This window comes from Malus domestica, chromosome 08 (assembly GCF_042453785.1).
Source record: "Malus domestica chromosome 08, GDT2T_hap1".
NCBI lineage: Eukaryota > Viridiplantae > Streptophyta > Magnoliopsida > Rosales > Rosaceae > Malus > Malus domestica.
This window is the reverse complement of record NC_091668.1, coordinates 30,026,340-30,046,767: the sequence shown is the minus strand read 5'-3', so window position 1 is coordinate 30,046,767 and position 20,428 is coordinate 30,026,340. Positions and strand designations below refer to the sequence as shown.

Sequence of the window (20,428 nt, the reverse complement as noted above, 5' to 3'; positions counted from 1 at the left end):
TCTGGACCCGCGTGCCCAACTGCATCGCCTGGTTCATCACCATCGGATCACGGATTGCACTGCCCTTGGGCTTCTTCCGGAGGACTGACAGAGACGGTTGAAGAGCGGTTGTGCTACTGCAGTGCAATGATCATTTAGACCTGGTTGGAACTTCAAGAGGTGGTTTAGACCACTCCGAAGAAATTCATGGGATTGACGACAGCGGCGGGAAGCGGACCACTCAGATTGATTGGAACTTCACGGGATGGTTTAGACCACCCCGAAGAAATTCATGGGACTAACAGCAGCGGCGGCGATGGGAGAGGTTGAAGAAACGAATTGCTTTTTTTTTCCTGTAAAGCCGAGAGAAACCAAACAAAGAAAGATTTAGAAGGATGGATTTGTACCTTTGAATGCTTCGTTGCTTTCCTTTGCCGTGTATCCACTTCTCTGTTTGCCTTTGTCTCCTTGAATTTCCGCAGCACTTCACTTCTTTGATTTCTCTCCAACTCTCTCAAGACTTTTGTCGTCCGTTCTTCTTCGTTGTCCCTCAATTTCTGCAGCGTTTTCTTGTCACTTCCCCTTTTTTATTCTTCCCCTTTGCTTTTGGATCACATCCTTTTATAGAGAGAAGACATGGAGCAGTTGCTTGCCATTTTCACGAAGTGGAGCGGTTTGGAAGACCCACTACGTTGATTTAGTTGAAGACGTGGGACTATGGGATTGTTCTGGAAGCAAAACCACTTCTTGAAGTTTCAGAAGGTGATTTTATCCCACCATCTTTTCTTTTTATTTATTAATTGATTGCAAACAAGTATAGACTTTTAAAGGAGCCAGCCCAATCTTACCTTTCGGAATGAACTTGGGCTGTTTTTCTTTTGTTTTTTTATTTTGGCCCTCTTTAAAGCTCTTTACCTTTTTTTTTAAGGGCTGTTATTCATTTTCTTTGTGAAAATATTTGGCTCAACAATTAGCAATTGCTTTGTAATTTTAATTTAATTAATTCATTGTTGGAAGTCGGTTATTTTGGTTCTGGTTTCGCTCTTGATAAATTTATCTTGCACTCCCTCTCTTATTTCACTACAAATTACAGTCTTGCTAGAAACACAGGAAAATAAACCTAAAGGGTTCTCGAAAGAGGAAAGTAACCATAATCTGCATAACTTTCATTAGCAAATTGTCAAAGGCCTGAGTCTTATCCTCCAATGGTGATCGAATTCTTGCCTCACCGAGTATATGGTGTGCCTCAATGCAAAGTGACACGTACAAATTTTCCTGCAAAGGGTTCTGTTTTAGCAGCGAACAATCTAAGAATTTAAACATGTTATGTTATTATGCATCTTAAGAAGTAAGAACTAGCGAGAGGACATCGATGTGTGTTATTGGTTTGAAATACAACGCACTTTGTTTAAGTTGGCTATTAACCATGCTCATTTTGTTCACAAGTCTAGTGGATTTGACGAGTTGGGTACCATTGACTGGACTCATCCTTAAAGTTGTTAACAACTCAGACGTACAATTTCGATTTCTGTTGGAGTGTCAATTAAACTCTTTTTAACATATGGCAGAAGTTTTATTCGGATGTTGCCTGTCATTCCTCCGCATTTCTTTATTGATGCAGAGAAAAAGCACTAATTAAAACTGACATTCTTGTTCTCATGAGTATACCAATTTTCTTACAATTTGTTCACTCAATTATTCATTGTAAGAAATGAATAGATATGTTTCTTCTTGATTTCTGCAGTTTGTGTCAGTTAGTACTTCAGGCTTTTGGCAATGGCATTCCTGTCAGAAATGAAGTAAATAGAAGTAATGATCTCTCTGGCTGCGAAATTGGAGCTTTATGGCCTGCTCCTCTTATGGTAGCGTAAGATAAAGCGTCACTGTATACTTGTGTCCATCCAGCAATCTGAAAAGTTAAAAAAATTATGAAGGATAAAAACTGCTAAGACCACAAGTAGATAGTCCGAATTTTCCACTGAAATTATATTCACGAACCGACCTGTTTTTCTTGAACCCAGACTCTGTAAGGCACATTCGTTTGTAGCCCCAAGTCCTTTGCCAATCCGTTCACCAGTGTCCGTGTACTCGTTAGTGGAATAATAGAATCTTGATCTCCACTGTGGAAAACATGTAAGATAAACTTTTAAGGACAATTTCTAAAAGACTAAGATTATCGAAGATGGCAAGAGTTTTGATTTGTACAATGGTGAGACTCAACACCTGTAAATCAAAACCCGAATTCCAGACTTGACAAGGTCACCTAAAACTGGAAGCATCGGTGTTTCCAGGTTTTTCATGTCATACTGGATGACAACTCTGCTGTAAAAGAGGATAATCAAAGTTAGAAGCACATTAAACAAAAAAGAATTGCTGCACAAGGAACATTTCTTCGATCTTTGAATAGTTTGGAATATAATTGGAATTCTTTTCATGTTTTGATTCATCTTCAGAACCTACTATGTTTATGTGCATCAGTGATTCAAATGAGATGAGATGATTACTTGCTGCAAGCTGTCCAATTTGTGACTCGGGCATGAATCACCTCCTGTACATCTGGTCGGTTTAAGTATGTGTTTGGGCCCGATTTTACAATATCGGCCCGAGCAATCAAGACCGTTGAATAAGCGGATATTAGACCGTTGGATGATAAAGTGGTTTAAATGAATTTTAGTTATGATTGAGAAATAGTGTTGTGATTTTAATCATGATATTATCTCTTAATATTAACTGGGATTTAAACCTAATATTTAATATATCCAGTCGGTTGTTTTAGATGATCTAGTCCGTCTTCAGTTCGAATGAGCTCATCCTATCAATCCCCAGAAGCATGCAATCTCCTACGTGTCCTATTTCTAATACAAAATGGGTGGTACAAGTCAAATTGACTTGGAATATGGATGGGATTTTTGCACGTGATTTTTCTTGGAATATGGTAATTATATTAAGTTGGTGAGTCGATATGCAGATGTGAACAAGTTGATATTTTCTTTGATAAATGCATGATTGCACATGGACACTTTTTGTGGAAAGATCAAGAGTCAAACTTGCATCCAAATTGCTACATGGCGGAGGGATAAACTTGCATGCCTTGATTCCAGCACCGTGGAGGTCATCAGATAAGTTGTTGCTTATCTAGCTGACGAGTGTGAAAAGTCAAGGAACAAATCCCACGGATCGATTTGAAGGATATGCCTTGGCATCTGACGCGGATCAAGTTCAGTTCCACAAATTAGAGTTGCAGTTGGACTCTACAAAATTATATGGCCGAGCCACACAACATTTGTTCCTATAAATGCAAAGGCAGTGGCAACAGAAGGGGGACCTCCAACACACACACAAAACTGCCCTGCGCAAACTCTCTCAACAACCTTGAGATTTTTATTTTCCCTTTTCGCCGACACATCTTCCGTTGGCATCAACAGCACTGTGAAGGCAACCGGTGATATCTTAAGTCGGCATAGATAGCTCTGTCACCGTAGAATCAGCCGATCTCGCAGCATCTTCCGTTGGCATCAACAGCATTATGGCGAGGACGACTGGTTACCTATCCAAGTCTCGGTCGAGAAGGATTTTTCGAATCCTTATTGGCAGAGGTCATCTCATCAGCCTTCTCGGCGAAGTGAGGTGTTACCAAGTTACTGTATTCGGCACACTGAAAGCCGAATGTGATATTGAACTTCGCAAATTAGCAGCCTTGTCTTCAGGCTCTAAAACCCAAGAGGCCGAGAATTGTTCCTTCCTCGGCCGCAATCGCAAGACGCAGAAGTCAGCAGCGCGCTCAACGCAACATCAACAAATTTTACTCCTCGGCCAAGCTCGGCCGACGAGTTGGCACGCCCCGCACACAACCGAAGGACGTAGTTAGCTCATAGATTACTTGGCCTGCGCGCCACGTAGGCTTGGTAGTTTTTAGGGTCAACATTTTGGCACGCCCGGTGGGACCCAGTGCTAAAACTACGAAGTTCATATGATATATCAAGATTCCGATCTGGCTCCACGTAGCCAATTGTATGAGCTCCTAGAGCAATTGGAAAAACACGATGAGGAACGTAAAAGATCTTTGGAAGTGGAAAAAATTCTTCGTGGCCATCGAGAGATGCAGAAGTCATTCACTTGCATGTTGAGAATAAAAGCTCATGTTACCCTACAAGAGCAATGGGTAAATGAAGACAGGGCTCGATTTAATGTCTGGCTAGATGGAGAACATTTTCCTTACGTTTTCGACTACAGATCAATTCCATTTGAAGAATGGTTGGCTCAAAAGGCCGGGGGGCAATTTTTCGCTCCTGTTACAACCAACATTCGGCCTAAGAAAATTGTTAAATTGGCCGAAGAACAAAGGCCGCCTATTTTTGCGGTCGAGACTGAAAATATGGTTGGCCTAGAAGAAAAAGTTCAAGTTTCTGAGACACAAATCAACTCAGAAAATGATTCGTCAGAGGAGTGCTCCAATGACGAACAAGGCCGAGACATAGGCCTAGCTGGAAAAACCACGCCAATCGATATGATTATTGGTGATAAAGCCGATAAGGATAAATCTCATTCGGCCAAGTTCTTTGAATTAAAAGCCGAAATTATGCCTGGGAGGCATAATAATTGTTCAACACATTCGGCGGCCGAAAAGGAAAAATATTTCGCCGAGTCAGAAATATTTGGAGAAAATTATTTATTCGGCCTAAAGCAAAATCAATTTAAAGATTTTGTTATTACAAGATCTCGACTTGAAATAAAGCATCGTTGGCCTCCTCCTGACTATGGTTCGGCCACTTTTTCTAGTTTAAAAAAAAAATAATAAGTTATTTTCTTAATCATCTAGCTAATTAAGCCGATGCTTAAGAAAATAAAAGGGGCCGAGGAACATTTTGGCATGCAGCATGCTAGTCGGTGGAGGTTTCAGGCTTTTGAACGATTTATATATATATATATATATATATATATGCAGGCAGGCCGAGGCAATCATGTTTCTATATAGCTCGGCCGAAGTTTGGTTCGGCCTTTTATTAGTTACTAATATATATATAGGTCATAAATGGTGGACTGATCTCACATCACATGAGACAGAAAGAGAAATGGCGCTAGAAGGAGGGTTATTCGGCCTATAATTTATATATATATATATATATATATATATATATATATAGAGGCCATTCGGCCTGGAGTACTGTTGCTTGACCATGGGGTCATTAGACCTGCCATATATATATACACGCACACGTGTTGTCTTCTGGCTGATTTGCATTCAGTTGGTATTCGGCCGTAGGGATCGGCCCACCCTTTAGTTTTCAAAATTATATTCGGCCTTTAAAAAAAAAAAATTGTTGTGATAATATGTGGATGCCACATGAATAGTTTGTTACTATTTATGCACAGTATTTTCACTATTTATTTGTAAAAAATTTGTAAAGTGAATAGTGCTTTCTTTTGTTTATATATTTGAAGAAGAGAAGAAGAGGTGGGTGATTTACAGAAGAGGAAGAGAGAAGAGAGAGAGGAAAGAAGAGGAAGAGAGGAAGAAGAGGAAAATGAGGGGGAGATTAAAGAGAGTTATCTTTGTACTCCTATTATTTCAGATTATAATGAAAGCACCACTGCTACCCCGAGGACGTACTCCAGTCACACTGATTGTAGAGGAACCTCGTAAATTTTGTGTCTTGTTTCATTTATTCCACTGCACCCACCGTCGATTTTACAACACGTTATTAGCACGAGAAGCTCTCATGTCAGTGGAAAGCACTACTTACCTCTCACATCTATCGGCTGGAATCTCACAGATAAGAAAATCTTTTCATTTCATTCTCATATCTCTAAATGACTAATTTTCTTAAAGTAAATATACATGTGTTTATATAAGTATTGTCATTATTATTGGCAGAAAATCCGACAGTCATATGAGCTTTGAAACTTCAACTTCCAGTGCTCATACATAAACCATTCCTTCATAAAAGTTGTCCATTATCCTCTCTCCCATAACATACCAAAATTCCAGAACCATCCAACAGTTAAATCATTCCAGATCTTAGAAATAATACTACAGACTCAAAATCCGCAGAAAATTTGGCAGCCATGTAAATAGCCTTTGAATTCCAACTTCCTGACATCCAATTGAAATACTTTCTTCTTGAAAGTTGTTTGTCCACCTAGTACCTAGAACATATCCAAATTTCAGAAATTGTCAACGGTGCGATCGTCGTAGATGACTGAAACTTCAACTCAGCCTCCATTTCCGCAGAAAACTGGGCAGCCATCTTATGAGTACCAAACCTTCATTTTCAGAAGCTCAGCTCGAAATTGTTTCTTCATGAAAGTTGTTTGGTATCTTCTTATCCATATCATACTAAATGTTGAGTTAAATCTAATGGTTTGATCTTCTTCTAAGTGGCAGACAACGAAAAGTGTTATTATTTTGGGTAGTTGGAAAGAAAGAAATATATATATATATATATATATATATATATATTGAAAAAAAAGGGAGCAAATGGATGGTGTGTCGGTTGGACTATTTAAAGAAAACAAAAAGGTTTGGAAGTGAGTTGCACCATTCTGAAAAGAAAAAAACATAAAAAATTGGAAAGGTGGATTTTTGGTGCATGATGTTGTCACAAAAGGAGAAAAGAACAAATATTATTGGATGGTACACGGCACCATGTGAATGAATAAGAAACGAAAATATATATTTATTTATGTGAATGGTGTTGGCTTAAAACACTTTCACAAGCTCTATTTATTTAAAGCAATTTATTTACAGTGGGTAGAATTATTACCCTTTGCTTTAAAGCTTTGATATTTATGTGCATGGTGTTGGTTTAAAGCCCATGTCACAAGTTCTATTTACTTTAAAGCAATTTATTTATCATGGACGGTTTTACCACCTACTGCTTTAAGTTTTGATTTATGTGAATGATGCTGAATTAAAGCCCTTGTCACAAGTTTTATTTACTTAAATGCAATTTATTTACTATGGTTGGAATTACCGCCTATTGCTTTAATTTATTTATTGTACTTATCTTTTGTTACTATGAGTATATACAGGACCTGAAGTTCCTTGATCAGATCAGAACCTGCAGTTTCTTGATCCTCATCATATAAAATGATTGAACCCGAAGTTCCATCATACAAAAGGATCTGGCATGAAGTCCCTTGATCCTGAAGATCAGGACATGAAGTTCCTAGATGAGTACCGTAAGTTTGAAGTGCAGCAGTGCCTCAACTTAATTATAATAAAGGACATAAGAGTCTCAGTTCACAGACTATTAAACAAGGACCAGAAGTTCCTCATGTCCATACTCAAAATGGTTTAGCAGAAGCATTTATTAAGTGGGTGAAATTAATTATCAACGCTCTGCTCATGAAAACGAAATTGCCAATTTTCTACATGGGAACATGTAAACTTTACATGATGCATTATTAATTCGGTTGAGACATATTACCAACCATCAATACTTCTTAGTACAACTCGTGTTTGAGAACCAGCCAAGCATTATACATCTACGAGTTTTTGGTTGTGTTATCTATGTGTCTATTGCACTGCCACAACGTACTGAAATGAAGCATCATCGCCAATTGTGCTTTTGAAGTTGAACACTATCTATCATTCAATATTTGGAATCCTTGACTAGGGATATGTTTACCGCGTGGTTTGCGGACTGTCATTTTGATAAGACAATTTTTCCGCTGTTAGAGGGAGAAAATAACATCGTTCCAGAAGAATAATAAGAAACTATCATTCCAGAAGAATGATAAGAAAAGGATCGTTCCAGAAGAACGAAGAGAATTTGTCTTATTTTGATTCACGAAGCAATCAACATGAAAATGAAGTAAGAATAATTGAATGATGCAACGATATATCAATCAAATGCCAGATGCATTTAATGATGCAAGAAAGTGATGAAAACACATAGATTTGCTGCAAATGTGCCTACAAGAATTAGTGAGGCAGTAAATGATTTCTCTGTTGCACGCCTGAAGCGTGGCAGACTTTTAGACTCAAAAGGTTTAGTTATTTGAAAGAAGAAGAATATGGCACTACTAAACTATTGCATTCCCGAAGCATAACTGTTGCATGCCAGAAGCATGACAGTCGCTGCATGGATACACGTCCCAGATAGGACAATCCACAGACATAGGAATATTGATGTCTCATGCATGTAGCATGATAGACGTATAGGTTCCAAAGACTCAACTCCCGGAATTGGAGATTAAAATTCAAGCTCTATAATGCTCAAGAGGAGGTTATGATCCACATTCTCTAAATTATGACTATCCTGGAAGAGATAGCGTCATGCCCTTGAAGCGGCAATGGATATCCAAAGAAATGAAAAGTTTTTATGCATGCGCATGCACATGAGAATATGGGATCACGGATTGATGATAACCAATGGTAATTTTGGTTTTTACAAGTAGCTACTAAATTCATCAATGAGCTGTGTTAATATTGAGTCTTGTTCTTTTGTTCGTCGACAAAAGGAAAATTATTGGCAAAAATGGAGAAAGGCAATTCCATTACAATTTTGTAAGAACGTGGAAAAATGGACCTATATATTTGAATACAATACAAATAGCCAAAAGATGTTGAACCAAGAAGGTTACATATGGGCATTTGTAATACAGTGTAATACACTCACATGATATGACGCAAGGTTACTAATTGAAACCTGAAATTATACTCTTGTAAATGAGTTCATATAAATGGAGAATTATATATGAAGGGTTGTGAGTCGCCCACATCATATCTCCATAAGTAAATCCCTCAAGTATACATGGGAGCAAATTGCTCTGTATAAATTCCAAAGGAAAATGTGTCATGAAATGTAGAAAATCCTTAAAGGATTCAAATTACTTGAAGTAAGCCCCCGAAAGGGTAAAACATAAAGTATGTACTCAATACCAATAAATGGTATAAATTGCCTTAGTGAGTACTATCATTATGATATTGTTGCAACATACTAAAATCTCTTGCAAGAGTCAATGACATTAAATTAGAACTCTTGAAGAGTTGATGATATTAAATTGGGACTCCTGAAGAGTCTAGAAAGATTATAAAGTGTTGAAGGAAATATTGTCTCGAGCTGCAGATCGAACAATCTACCAACACGAATCTTATCCATGATGTTTATGATATTAAAAGAACCATATGGATTGAAGATTATGAGTTGAATACTCATATGATGAAGACACTAAGAATAATCATTTATCTTCGTGAGGGTAAAGATAAATTAATACTTGGTCCAGAAGTACCACATCTTAGTAAAGTATATGCTTTATTGTATTTGGCACAATACATTGAATGAGATAAAGCTTATTTATTAATATCTCCAAGAAATTACAGATATGTACATACACATGAGTTAAAACAAACAAACAGGATGGAGCCTTCACAAAGGTTGCTCATGTGAAGCCTCAATACTCGGAAGTACCCCAGAAGGGGGAGGCACTGGAGATTGATCATGTGGCACCCCAGTACTTAGCAAAACACCAGAAGGGGAAGGCATCAGTTGCTTTCGGAATCTAGCAACAAACCTCTGGTGATCACTTTGAATTCGACTTTCAGATTCCTACAGTTGGTCGAGCTTTCTTTTCATGCTCGTAGAGTAACTATTTGCAAGCACGTGTAACACCCTATTCTCGTGCTTAAGCCCTCTGATCTCTTGTTTAAGACTTGCCACCTCCGCCATCAATGATTTAACTTGGCGAGTTTGAGCAAGTAGGCGTTGGCCCATATTGGAAACAGAGCCAGCACACTGAACACTGAGAGCCAATGAGTCTTGAACGGCCGACTCTTCAGACCGTTCTGAAAGGATCTTGTTATCCCTTGGAGTGAAAAGATTCCTAGCTACCACAGTAGCGGTTATGTTATTCTTCATCACAGAGTCCCCAACCGTAAGAGGACCATTAGAAGATAAGAAGGACGGACGCCATATATTATCATGACGCTGCTCGTCTGTATCACTCCTAAGACTCAAATCTAAGCAAATGTTTGATGGGCAAGTCATTTTTCAGAAATGATGAAGGAAAAACAGAGGTCAAATAAAATTTCAGAAGTGCAAGATTGAGGAAATTTCTACAGGCAGCAACTTTCTGAGCATACTCTTGAACACAATTAATGTCTCTATAAAAGAAGAGGCAGCAGAGCCACTTATTCAAAGATCGAAGAGGCACCGCTATCCGAATTTCAAAAGCCAGATTTTCCTGAATAAAGTTCGTTAGCATTTTTCAGACATAATCCCAGCTTTTTCAGATGTCGCGTGCAATTTTGTCAAAGATCTCTGACAAAGTTGAAAACGCGTAAATCTTATTGTTCTATTTACACCATAGTTGCTGACAAGAGTAAAAGCACAGCACCACACTTGCTATTGAGAAATCTCTATATATGTCGACCTCTGTTCTCTATAACAAGGCAGACCTGCAACACTGCAAGAATACCTAACTCTTCCTCATCTCCGAGAATGCATCTTCAACATAGCATCTCGAAATACTCAGTTTTCTTCCTCTCCGAGAATACCTCTTCAAACATGTCACACCAGAGCAAGATTATCACATATCTTCAGGGACCAGAGCAAGATTATCTCATATCATGCAATCTCCCTGTCCTTTCCTTTGTCCTTGTTCTTACCTGCAAAGACAAGGATAAAGAAAGCAGTATGTCGGAACCTCCACTCAAACTCCAGGTAAGGAACAGACTGCCTGGAACCTTTCCTGATTGCTTACCTAGTATTGCTCTCGAGTAGTCATCTTCAACTGTTGTTGGAGCTGGGTCTCCAGTCACCAAGAAGTGATGAACCATCCAAATGCAAGGGTTTGCATTCCACTTCTGCACCAGGGGACAAATCCTACAAGAGAAGATGCCACATATGCATGGGGGGAAAAGCAGTGAAAATACTACTTAAGCAAGGGGAGCAAGTAAGGAAAGTGAAAATGATGCATTGAAGCATGTGGAGACAAGTGCAATGAACATATGCTGATTCATCCCCAACTAAGCCGAATATCACTTGTCACGTGAAGCTCCTCATGGTCCAATTTCATTCAAGATCAAGCTTCGAAGGTCCTTAAAGAAATTACAAGTCCGATTCAAGATCAAGTGTCCACCACACTTGAATCAAATCTGCTCCAGACCAAAGGAGTAAATTCAGACCTTTGGATGCAAGTCTAGCAGAAAGTCCTCTAGCCCAGTTCAAGAAAAAGCTTGTGGAAAGTTAACAACAAGTAAAGCACCTCTTTTGGCAACTCTCCCCGCTAAGAGACTGAAGCAGAATGATCAGTGATCAGCCTAAATGATTTGAAATCAGGGGGAGATACTCATCAGGGGAAGCATCCAAAACAGATCAAGATTTTAACGAATCAATCGAAGACTTATGGCCATCCAAGGGGGAGTGTTGTGATAATATGTGGATGGCCCACATGAATAGTTTGTTACTATTTATGCACAGTATTTTCACTATTCATTTGTGGAAAATTTGTAAAGTGAATAGTGCTTTCTTTTGTTTATATATTTGAAGAAGAGAAGAAGAGGTGGGTGATTTACGGAAGAGGAAGAGAGAAGAGAGAGATAGAGGAAAGAAGAGGAAGAGAGGAAGAAGAGGAAAATGAGGGGGAGATTAAAGAGAGTTATCTTTGTACTCCTATTATTTCAGATTATAATGAAAGCACCACTGCTGCCCCGAGGACGTACTCCAGTCACACTGACTGTAGAGAAACCTCGTAAATTTTGTGTCTTGTTTTATTTATTCCACTGCACCCACCGTCGATTTTACAACAAAAAAAATATATATATATATTATATTCGGCCGAATCTTGCATGATTGGAAACTTATTCTGAGGATGATTTTCTGCATGCATGATGCCATGGTGCCGTCCAAACATTCAGTGTCCTATTCAATGGCGGGCCCATTTAGTGGTTTCAAATATATGCGGGAATTCATTTTTGCACGTACCAACTCGTCAACGGTTTAGGTGCTACCAAGAATCAGTTCTCTCGGCTGCCCAGTTTTTTCTCGGTCCATTGTTCTCGGCCCCATTCATTAGTTTTGTCTTTCGACTATATGAATTGGTCGAGCTCGACCATAGTGCAATTTGGCGACAAATCCTACCAACGTGGAATCCCAGCCTATATATGTCTTGGTATGCAAATTAATTTACTTGACCATTCGGTTTAAGAGCCGAAGCTCGAGGAAACTGGGGGGCAATGTTTGGACCCGATTTTACAATATCGACCCGAGCAATCAAGACCGTTGAATAAGCGGATATTAGACCGTTGGATGATAAAGTGGTTTAAATGAATTTTAGTTATGATTGAGAAATAGTGTTGTGATTTTAATCATGATATTATCTCTTAATATTAACTGGGATTTAAACCTAATATTTAATATATCCAGTCGGTTGTTTTAGTTGATCTAGTCCGTCTTCAGTTCGAATGAGCTCATCGTATCAATCCCCAGAAGCATGCAATCTCCTACGTGTCCTATTTCTAATACAAAATGGGTGGTACAAGTCAAATTGACTTGGAATATGGATGGGATTTTTGCACGTGATTTTTCTTGGAATATGGTAATTATATTAAGTTGGTGAGTCGATATGCAGATGTGAACAAGTTGATATTTTCTTTGATAAATGCATGATTGCACCTGGACACTTTTTGTGGAAAGATCAAGAGTCAAACTTGCATCCAAATTGCTACATGGCGGAGGGATAAACTTGCATGCCTTGATTCCAGCACCGTGGAGGTCATCAGATAAGTTGTTGCTTATCTAGCTGACGAGTGTGAAAAGTCAATGAACAAATCCCACGGATCGATTTGAAGGATATGCCTTGGCATCTGACGCGGATCAAGTTCAGTTCCACAAATTAGAGTTGCAGTTGGACTCTACAAATTTATATGGCCGAGCCACACAACATTTGTTCCTATAAATGCAGAGGCAGTGGCAACGGAAGGGGGACCTCCAACACACACACAAAACTGCCCTGCGCAAACTCTCTCAACAACCTTGAGATTTTTATTTTCCCTTTTCGCTGACACATCTTCCGTTGGCATCAACAGCACTGTGAAGGCAACCGATGATATCTTAAGTCAGCATAGATAGCTCTGTCACCGTAGAATCAGCCGATCTCGCAGCATCTTCCGTTGGCATCAACAGCATTACGGCGAGGACGACTGGTTACCTATCCAAGTCTCGGTCGAGAAGGATTTTTCGAATCCTTATTGGCAGAGGTCATCTCATCAGCCTTCTCGGCGAAGTGAGGTGTTACCAAGTTACTGTATTCGGCACACTGAAAGCCGAATGTGATATTGAACTTCGCAAATTAGCAGCCTTGTCTTCAGGCTCTAGAACCCAAGAGGCCGAGAATTGTTCCTTCCTCGGCCGCAATCGCAAGACGCAGAAGTCAGCAGCGCGCTCAACGCAACATCAACAAATTTTACTCCTCGGCCAAGCTCGGCCGACGAGTTGGCACACCCCGCACACAACCGAATGACGTAGTTAGCTCATAGATTACTTAGCCTGCGCGCCACGTAGGCTTGGTAGTTTTTAGGGTCAAAAGTATGAAACTGTGTCATCTTCGATACAGACATCTATCTGCGTTGTTTTTCGCTGCAGATTTGATCAGTGAGTTGGAAGTTTGTATATTAACGTAGAGAATTTGAGAGAAATGAAAGGAGAAAATACCAAGGCTTACCAGTTGGAAAGATTGAGCTTCGACCGATGATAAACAGACATCGAGAGTAACATCGTATTGGTTGATCAAATGTCTAGGGACTTCTCTTTCAAATTGGTTCGCTGCTGCATCACAAGCAAGGGTAAGTGGACCACCACGAATTCCCTCCAGTCTAAAAATTTCAGAATAGTTGCAGACTGAATTCAAATTTCAGAATATTAATCCATGAGACCACCAGTACTCTGCTCGTGAGTTGATATCAGTATTGAATTCAAAAAGAGGATTGCCAATCTGCAAGCAAAAACAGCTCAAGCATGACATCTTAGTCGAAAACATCAACTCCAAAGTTACTTCACTTTTTCGATTCCCGTTTGCTTACTGCTACTGCTTTCAGATTGAACTTCAGTTTTGATTGGATAATGAGTTGTGCAAGCTGTGGAACATAGTGGCCTGGCAGTGAAAAAATGGAAATTTTTAGAAGCGCGTCGTAAGTTTGTACCTTTCGAGTTTTCTAATTGGTCATTAGTGATAGAAATGATGGTTTTAAAAGTAAATGATGTTACCTGCATAGCTCTGTCCTGTGATGAACAAATCCCTATTTTTATACTTAGGGAATTCGTGGAACCAGCGCCGAAGGAACTCGAGATTATCTCGTGCTAAAAAGAAGAGAATCGGAACATGATCAGAATGCACATGTTTACTATTTTCAGGTTATATTTTTTTGGTTGAATGAGGATTGAGAAAGTCTTATGAAGCGAAAACCTGTGATATTGTCGTTCACGAAGCCATATAATGATTTGTTTGCTGAGTAGGAGAAGCCTACTCCTGCAGGTGACTCCAAGTGTAGCATATTTGCTTCTGAAAAGATTATATAAACACAAGAAAATTCATCGTAATTAGTATCAATGTTACGCGAATAATCGGGAGCAGAATCTAATTAACAACGAATGTGCCACAATTGTGATCACTTAAAACTATAATTTAATGGATTAATTACCTCTATTCCAACTAAAATCGTTCTTGAGTAAAATGTCTCCGCTTGGTTGAAAAGGTCCGTGCACACTGAAAGCTCCTCCAACAGATGAACAACCAGGACCTTCATGCCTCATTTTAGTACATTGTGGCAGTGCAATAGGCACATAGATAACATAACCAAAAAACTCGTAAATGTATAATGTTTGGCTGGTGCCCAAACACAAGCTATATTGAGAAATATTGATGGTTGGCAATAGGTCTCAACCAAACTAATAATGCATCATGTAAATTGACATGTCCCTATGTAGAAAATTGGCAATTTTTGTTTTCATGAGTAGAGTGCGGGTAATCAATTTCATCCGCTTAATAAACGCTTCTGCTTAACCATTTTAAGTATGGACATAAGGAACTTCTGGTCCTTATTTAATAGTATGTAGACTGAGACTCTTATGGCTTTTATTACCATTAAGTTGAGACACTGCGATACTTCAAACTTACCATCAAGGGACTTCATGCTTGATCTTTTTGCATGATAGAACTTCATATCCAATCATTTTTATATGATGAGGATCAAGAAACTTCAGATTCTAATCTGTTCAAGAAACTTAGGGTCTTTGTTATATACTCATTGTAACAAAAGAGAAGTACAATAAATAAATTAAAGCAATATGCGGTAATTCCAACCATAGTGAATAAATTGCATTTAAGTAAATAAAGTTTGTGACAAGAGCTTTAATTTAGCACCATTCACATAAATCAAAACTTAAAGTAGTAGGCGGTAAAACCATCCATGATAAATAAATTGCTTTAAAATAAATAGAACTTGTGATGGGGCTTTTAAACCAACATCATTCACATAAATAAAGCAATAACAGAAAAAGTTGATGATTAAGTTTCCATCATTTTTTTTTCTTTTTCTTTGATCGGCAACCATTCAAACTTTTCACCTTTTTTTTTTTTTTTTTTTTTCTTATCCTTATCAGATGGTGCCCATGTACCTCCAATAACCTTTGTCCCCATTTCCTTTGTATTTTATTTTATTATTTTCTCTTATGCATTCACATGCTGCATGATTCCAAAACTTTGGCCCCATTATTATTTTTCATTCAAATGGTGTAGATGCATTATTAGAAACATTTGTCCTTTTCTCCTTTTGTGTCAGCATCATACACCAAAAATTCCACTTTTCCAATTCTTTTTCACATGGTGCTTGAAATACCATTCCATAATCCCTCCTTCCTTTTTCTTCTTTGTCTGGCTCTACCAGTCTCAAACCCATGGCCATCTGGGTTGTTGTGGAGGTCACACAGAACCAATTCAATCCAATAAGGCTACTAGAGACTGGCGTTGTTCTTGCATGGCCCAGAGAACATGGCATTGCAAAGCAAGAACTTCCCTATAAGGACATAGATGATAGCAGAGTTGATGGAGGTACAAGAGAGGGAGGCCTATGTGGAGTCAGTCATGCCATCACCATCTCAGACAACCGAGTATTCATTGGAGTTCTCGAGATCCGTCGAAAACAACACGATCTGGGTTTCCAAATCTAATAAGATTCTTCTGAATCTCTAGAAACCAGTTGTCAAGTACGAGTTTTCTTATCTCATGATGACTATAGGTCGTTGTAAATTTCAATTCTCACCGAAATTCGGTAGGGCGCTTCTGGCGCGGTGGGAGAGACGGAAAATGAACATACTTTTTATTCTGTGAGATTTTAGCAGACAGAGCTGAATCGGATTTGTGGCTTTGTGCTTTTCACTGGCATGATAGTTTCTCATGCTGATAACGTAATATGAAATCAACGGTGTGTGTGCAGTGAAATAGATAAGATAAGACACAAAATTTACGAGGTTCCTCAGTGTGACTGGAGTATGTCCTCGGAGCAGCAGTGGTGCTTTCATTATAATCTGGAATAATAGGAGTACAAAAGCAACTCTCTCTATTATCTCATCTCCTCTTCCTCTCTTTTCTCTCTTCCTCTTCCCCTTCCTCTTCCATCAACTTCTCACTACTTTGGTGTTGTGTGAGGTTTATGTTTATATAGAAAATAAGAATCATATGAAGCACTACTACAAAATTATCTATAATTGGCGGTTCAAAAACCGACAAAAAACGTATATTACTGTCGGATTTTAAGCAAAATCCGACAGAAAATGATTGCAGTGACGAATATAATAAGCGACAGCATTGCCCGCGTCAGGAAATGAATTTTTCGACAGAAAATACTCTAAAACCGACAGAAATTGTGTCAGATATAACCGACAGAAAATAAATTAATAATGAATAAATAATAGAATTTTCTGTCGGATAAAACCGACAGAAAAAATACAAAACCGACAGAACTTGTGTCTGTTATAACCGACAGGGAATAAATTAATAATAAATAAGACCATTTTCTGTCGGATCAAACCGACAAAAAATGTATAAAACCGGTAAAAAAATATATAAAACCGACAGAACTGCTGTCGGTTATAACCAACAGTCAATGGTCTTAATAATAAATAAAACCATCTCTGTCGGCTAAAACCGACAGAAAATAGATTAATAATAAAAAAAATAAAAAGGGATCGTCTGCGAGCTTCAACCATTCACTGCACTTTCTGCAATTTTCATCCACATCCGACGAGCTTCAACCTCTCTTAAACTTCAAGCAATCCCTTGAAACCTCAAACCCAAGTCTTTTCACTACTTGGACACCACCCAATTGGGTTTGCAACTTCACAGGGATCGTCTGCGACTCCGACGGCTTCGTTTCCGAAATCTTCCTCACAACCTTTCCGGGTTTCTTCCATTGCATGCAATCTGCTCGCTTCCATCGTTAAAAAGGCTTTCTTTGGGCTCCAATGGATTGTACAGAAGCCTCACGGATGACCTGAAAAACTGCTCGAGCTTGGAGCAGTTGGATTTGGGTAAAAATTAGTTTACCGGAAAAGTTCCAAATTTGTCTTCTTTGACAAAATTAACCCTCTTGAGTCTCAATGGCAGTGGATTTTTTGGGAAATTTCCATGGAAATCGCTGTAATTTTGTTGTGATTTTGTGACTAGTTGATAAAAAAATATAAAAAAAAATGAAACAAATCAGAGTAGCCAAGAAATGGCCAAATGAACTGAGGAAACAACATCGAAGAAAAGGTTTCATAAAATGGAGGTTAATCACATACACATTTCTCTATATTTTAAATGAAGGAAAAAAAAAACCCGCACCACATATTTTTCAGTTTGTTCCTTCCCAGAGATCAACGCCCATATCTCCCCAGTACATACCCACTTTAAGTCGGCATGCATTTTCATAGCTTCAGCTTGCTTCTAGAAGGAGAAGGAAACGACGATAGGAGAAAAGGGGGAAGGGAGAAGGCACTGGCGCAAGGAAGATATGGAGGAGTTTTATTTTGGAAAATTTTCATTATTGTCGGTTTTAACCGACAAAAATATTTTTAAATACAAACCGACAGAAACATTTTTAAATAAAAACCGATAGAAATTTCATTATTGTTGGTTAAAACTGATAGAATTTTTTTTAAAAATAAAAACAGACAAAAGACAGAAAAAAATGGAGGCAAAAATCTCCTCAAAATTTCCTCCCAAAATTTTAAATTCCCTCCCAAAATTTTAAATTCCCCCCAAAATTTTGTTACGATTTTAAAAAATAAAATAATAATTTTTTGGTTTAATAAATAAATAAATAATATGTATTTAAATAGAATACGTTTTTAAAAATTAAATAAATAATTGTTTGGTTTAATAGATAATAACCCATGTAAAATATGCAATAAAGAAACAAAATGATAATTGTACAATGAAAATGTCATCACACAAACTAAATATTGTGTAATCAATAATTGAAAAACATAAATAAAAATTTAGCACAAATTTCTTTTCCCACTTAAAAATTTAGGCAAATTTAACGGAGACATGCATTCTACGAGGGATATTATTTTTGTAAAACTTTGATGTTTTATCCCCTAAACTTTTCAGGAACAAGGGATATTATTTTTTAAAAACTTTGATGTTTTATGGTTTGGCTTTAGAACTTACAAAGGGATTGAATTTTTGGCTTAGAACTTATGTTGGGGGGTTATATATATTTTTATGGATAATACCTGTGTTCCCTTATGGGGGAATGCACATCTTTCGTTGAATATATATAGTAGCTTCAAATCTACTATTAAGAATGTAATTGGCAGTTTTTTATAATTTAAGGACTAATTTTTTTGAAAAAAAATCGTTTAAGGACCTAATTTTCACTCAGTTGATAATTCAAGGATTAAATTGCCAATTCATCCTAAAAAAATGCATTGAGCTATAGTCATATGCCTTTACGGGGACAACTTACAGGGGATTGTACATCGTCACTTGACGGTTTGTATAAAACAATAATTTGTCAATAAAAAATTTACACATGTTTATTCATTGGCATAAGATGGCACCATGACGATGTATCCATCATGCAAGTCTTTCTCTTTTCTGGAACCATGTCTAAATTCGGATTTGTTCAAAGAAATTAAGAAGATAAATCACGACATAACAAATTTTTTATCAGAAATAAAAATTTAGCACAAATTACTTTTCCCACTTAAAAATTTCGACAAATGTAACGGAGATATGCATTCTACGAAACTTTTTTCAACGATCCAACCGTCAAACTTATTTGTACACACTCCGAGATTGCATAGGTAAAAAATTGTAAAAAACAAACATTCAAAGATTACGTAACGGAACAAAAGTTTTTGACGGTTATAAATGAAAAATCACAATTTAACGGTTTATTTTAGCTCCGATTTTAATGATTTTTACAGGGACACTCCTCGACCCTATAAGAATGCAATGAATAAATTCGATCTTCAATTTAAAATATTTACACTAGTGGATAACACAAAATCTTATTTTATACTTGATGGGGAAATATAACATTAACTCTAAGTGTTTGTTTAATCTACCGTTTTGACTCGATATGCATTCTACGAAACGTTTTTCAACAATCCAACCGTCAAATTTATTTGTACACACTCTGAGATTGCATACATAAAAAATTGTAAAAAACAAACATTCAGAGATTGCGTAACGGAACAAAATTTTTCGACGGTTATAAACGAAAATTCACAATTTAACGGTTATTTTAGCTCCGATGTTAATGATTTTTTACAGCTACACTCCTCGACCCTATAAGAATGCAATGAATAAATTTGATCTTCAGTTTAAAATATTTACACTAGTGGATACCACAAAATCTTATTTTATACTTAATGGATGTATAACATTAACTCTTAAGTGTTTATTTAATCTACCGTTTTGATGCGATACACGTTTTACGAAACTTTTTTCAATGATCTAACCGTCAAATTTGTTTGTAAATACTCCAAGATCACATACGTAAAAAATCACAAAAAACAAACATTCAGAGATTAGGTAACAAAACAAAAGTTTTCGACGGTTATAAACCAAAAATCAAAATTTAACGGTTATTTTAGCTCCAATTTTGATGATTTTTTTACAGCTACACTCCTTGACCCTATAAGAATGCATTGAATGAATTCGATCTTCAATTTAAAATATTTACACTGTGGATAAATCATATTTTATACTTAATGGAAGTATAACATTAACTCTTAAGTGTTTGTTAGATCTATCAATTTGATGGGATATGCATTCTATGAAACTTTCAACGATCCAACCGTCAAATATGTTTGTATATACTCCGAGATCGCATACCTAAAAAATCACAAAAAACAAACACTCAGAGATTAGGTAACAAAATAAAAGTTTTCGACGGTTATAAACCAAAAATCACAATTTAACGGTTATTTTAGCTCCGATTTTGATGATTTTT

At 37.4% G+C, this 20,428-nt stretch overlaps 2 protein-coding genes across 2 annotated transcripts in view; both read right to left on the bottom strand.

The window, feature by feature from the left end:
• Window positions 1-1,530: 1,530 nt before the first annotated feature.
• LOC139198170 (serine carboxypeptidase-like 45) overlaps window positions 1,531-20,428 on the bottom strand; it is a 67,418-nt gene continuing 48,520 nt past the window's right edge. The window contains exons 9-11 of the mRNA XM_070826439.1: window positions 2,203-2,301; window positions 1,982-2,099; window positions 1,531-1,888 (exon numbers count right to left, since the gene is read on the bottom strand). Of these exons, the coding sequence (XP_070682540.1) occupies window positions 1,742-1,888; window positions 1,982-2,099; window positions 2,203-2,301 (364 nt within the window). The 3' untranslated portion in view covers window positions 1,531-1,741. The remainder of the gene's footprint in view (window positions 1,889-1,981; window positions 2,100-2,202; window positions 2,302-20,428) is intronic.
• Window positions 13,865-14,735, bottom strand: LOC139198218 (serine carboxypeptidase-like 45). Its single transcript, XM_070826583.1, has 4 exons — window positions 14,624-14,735; window positions 14,389-14,484; window positions 14,190-14,282; window positions 13,865-14,076 (listed from the first exon to the last, which is right to left on the bottom strand). The coding sequence occupies exons 1-4, from the start codon at window positions 14,733-14,735 to the stop codon at window positions 13,979-13,981; spliced, it is 399 nt and encodes a 132-aa protein (XP_070682684.1). The 3' UTR covers window positions 13,865-13,978.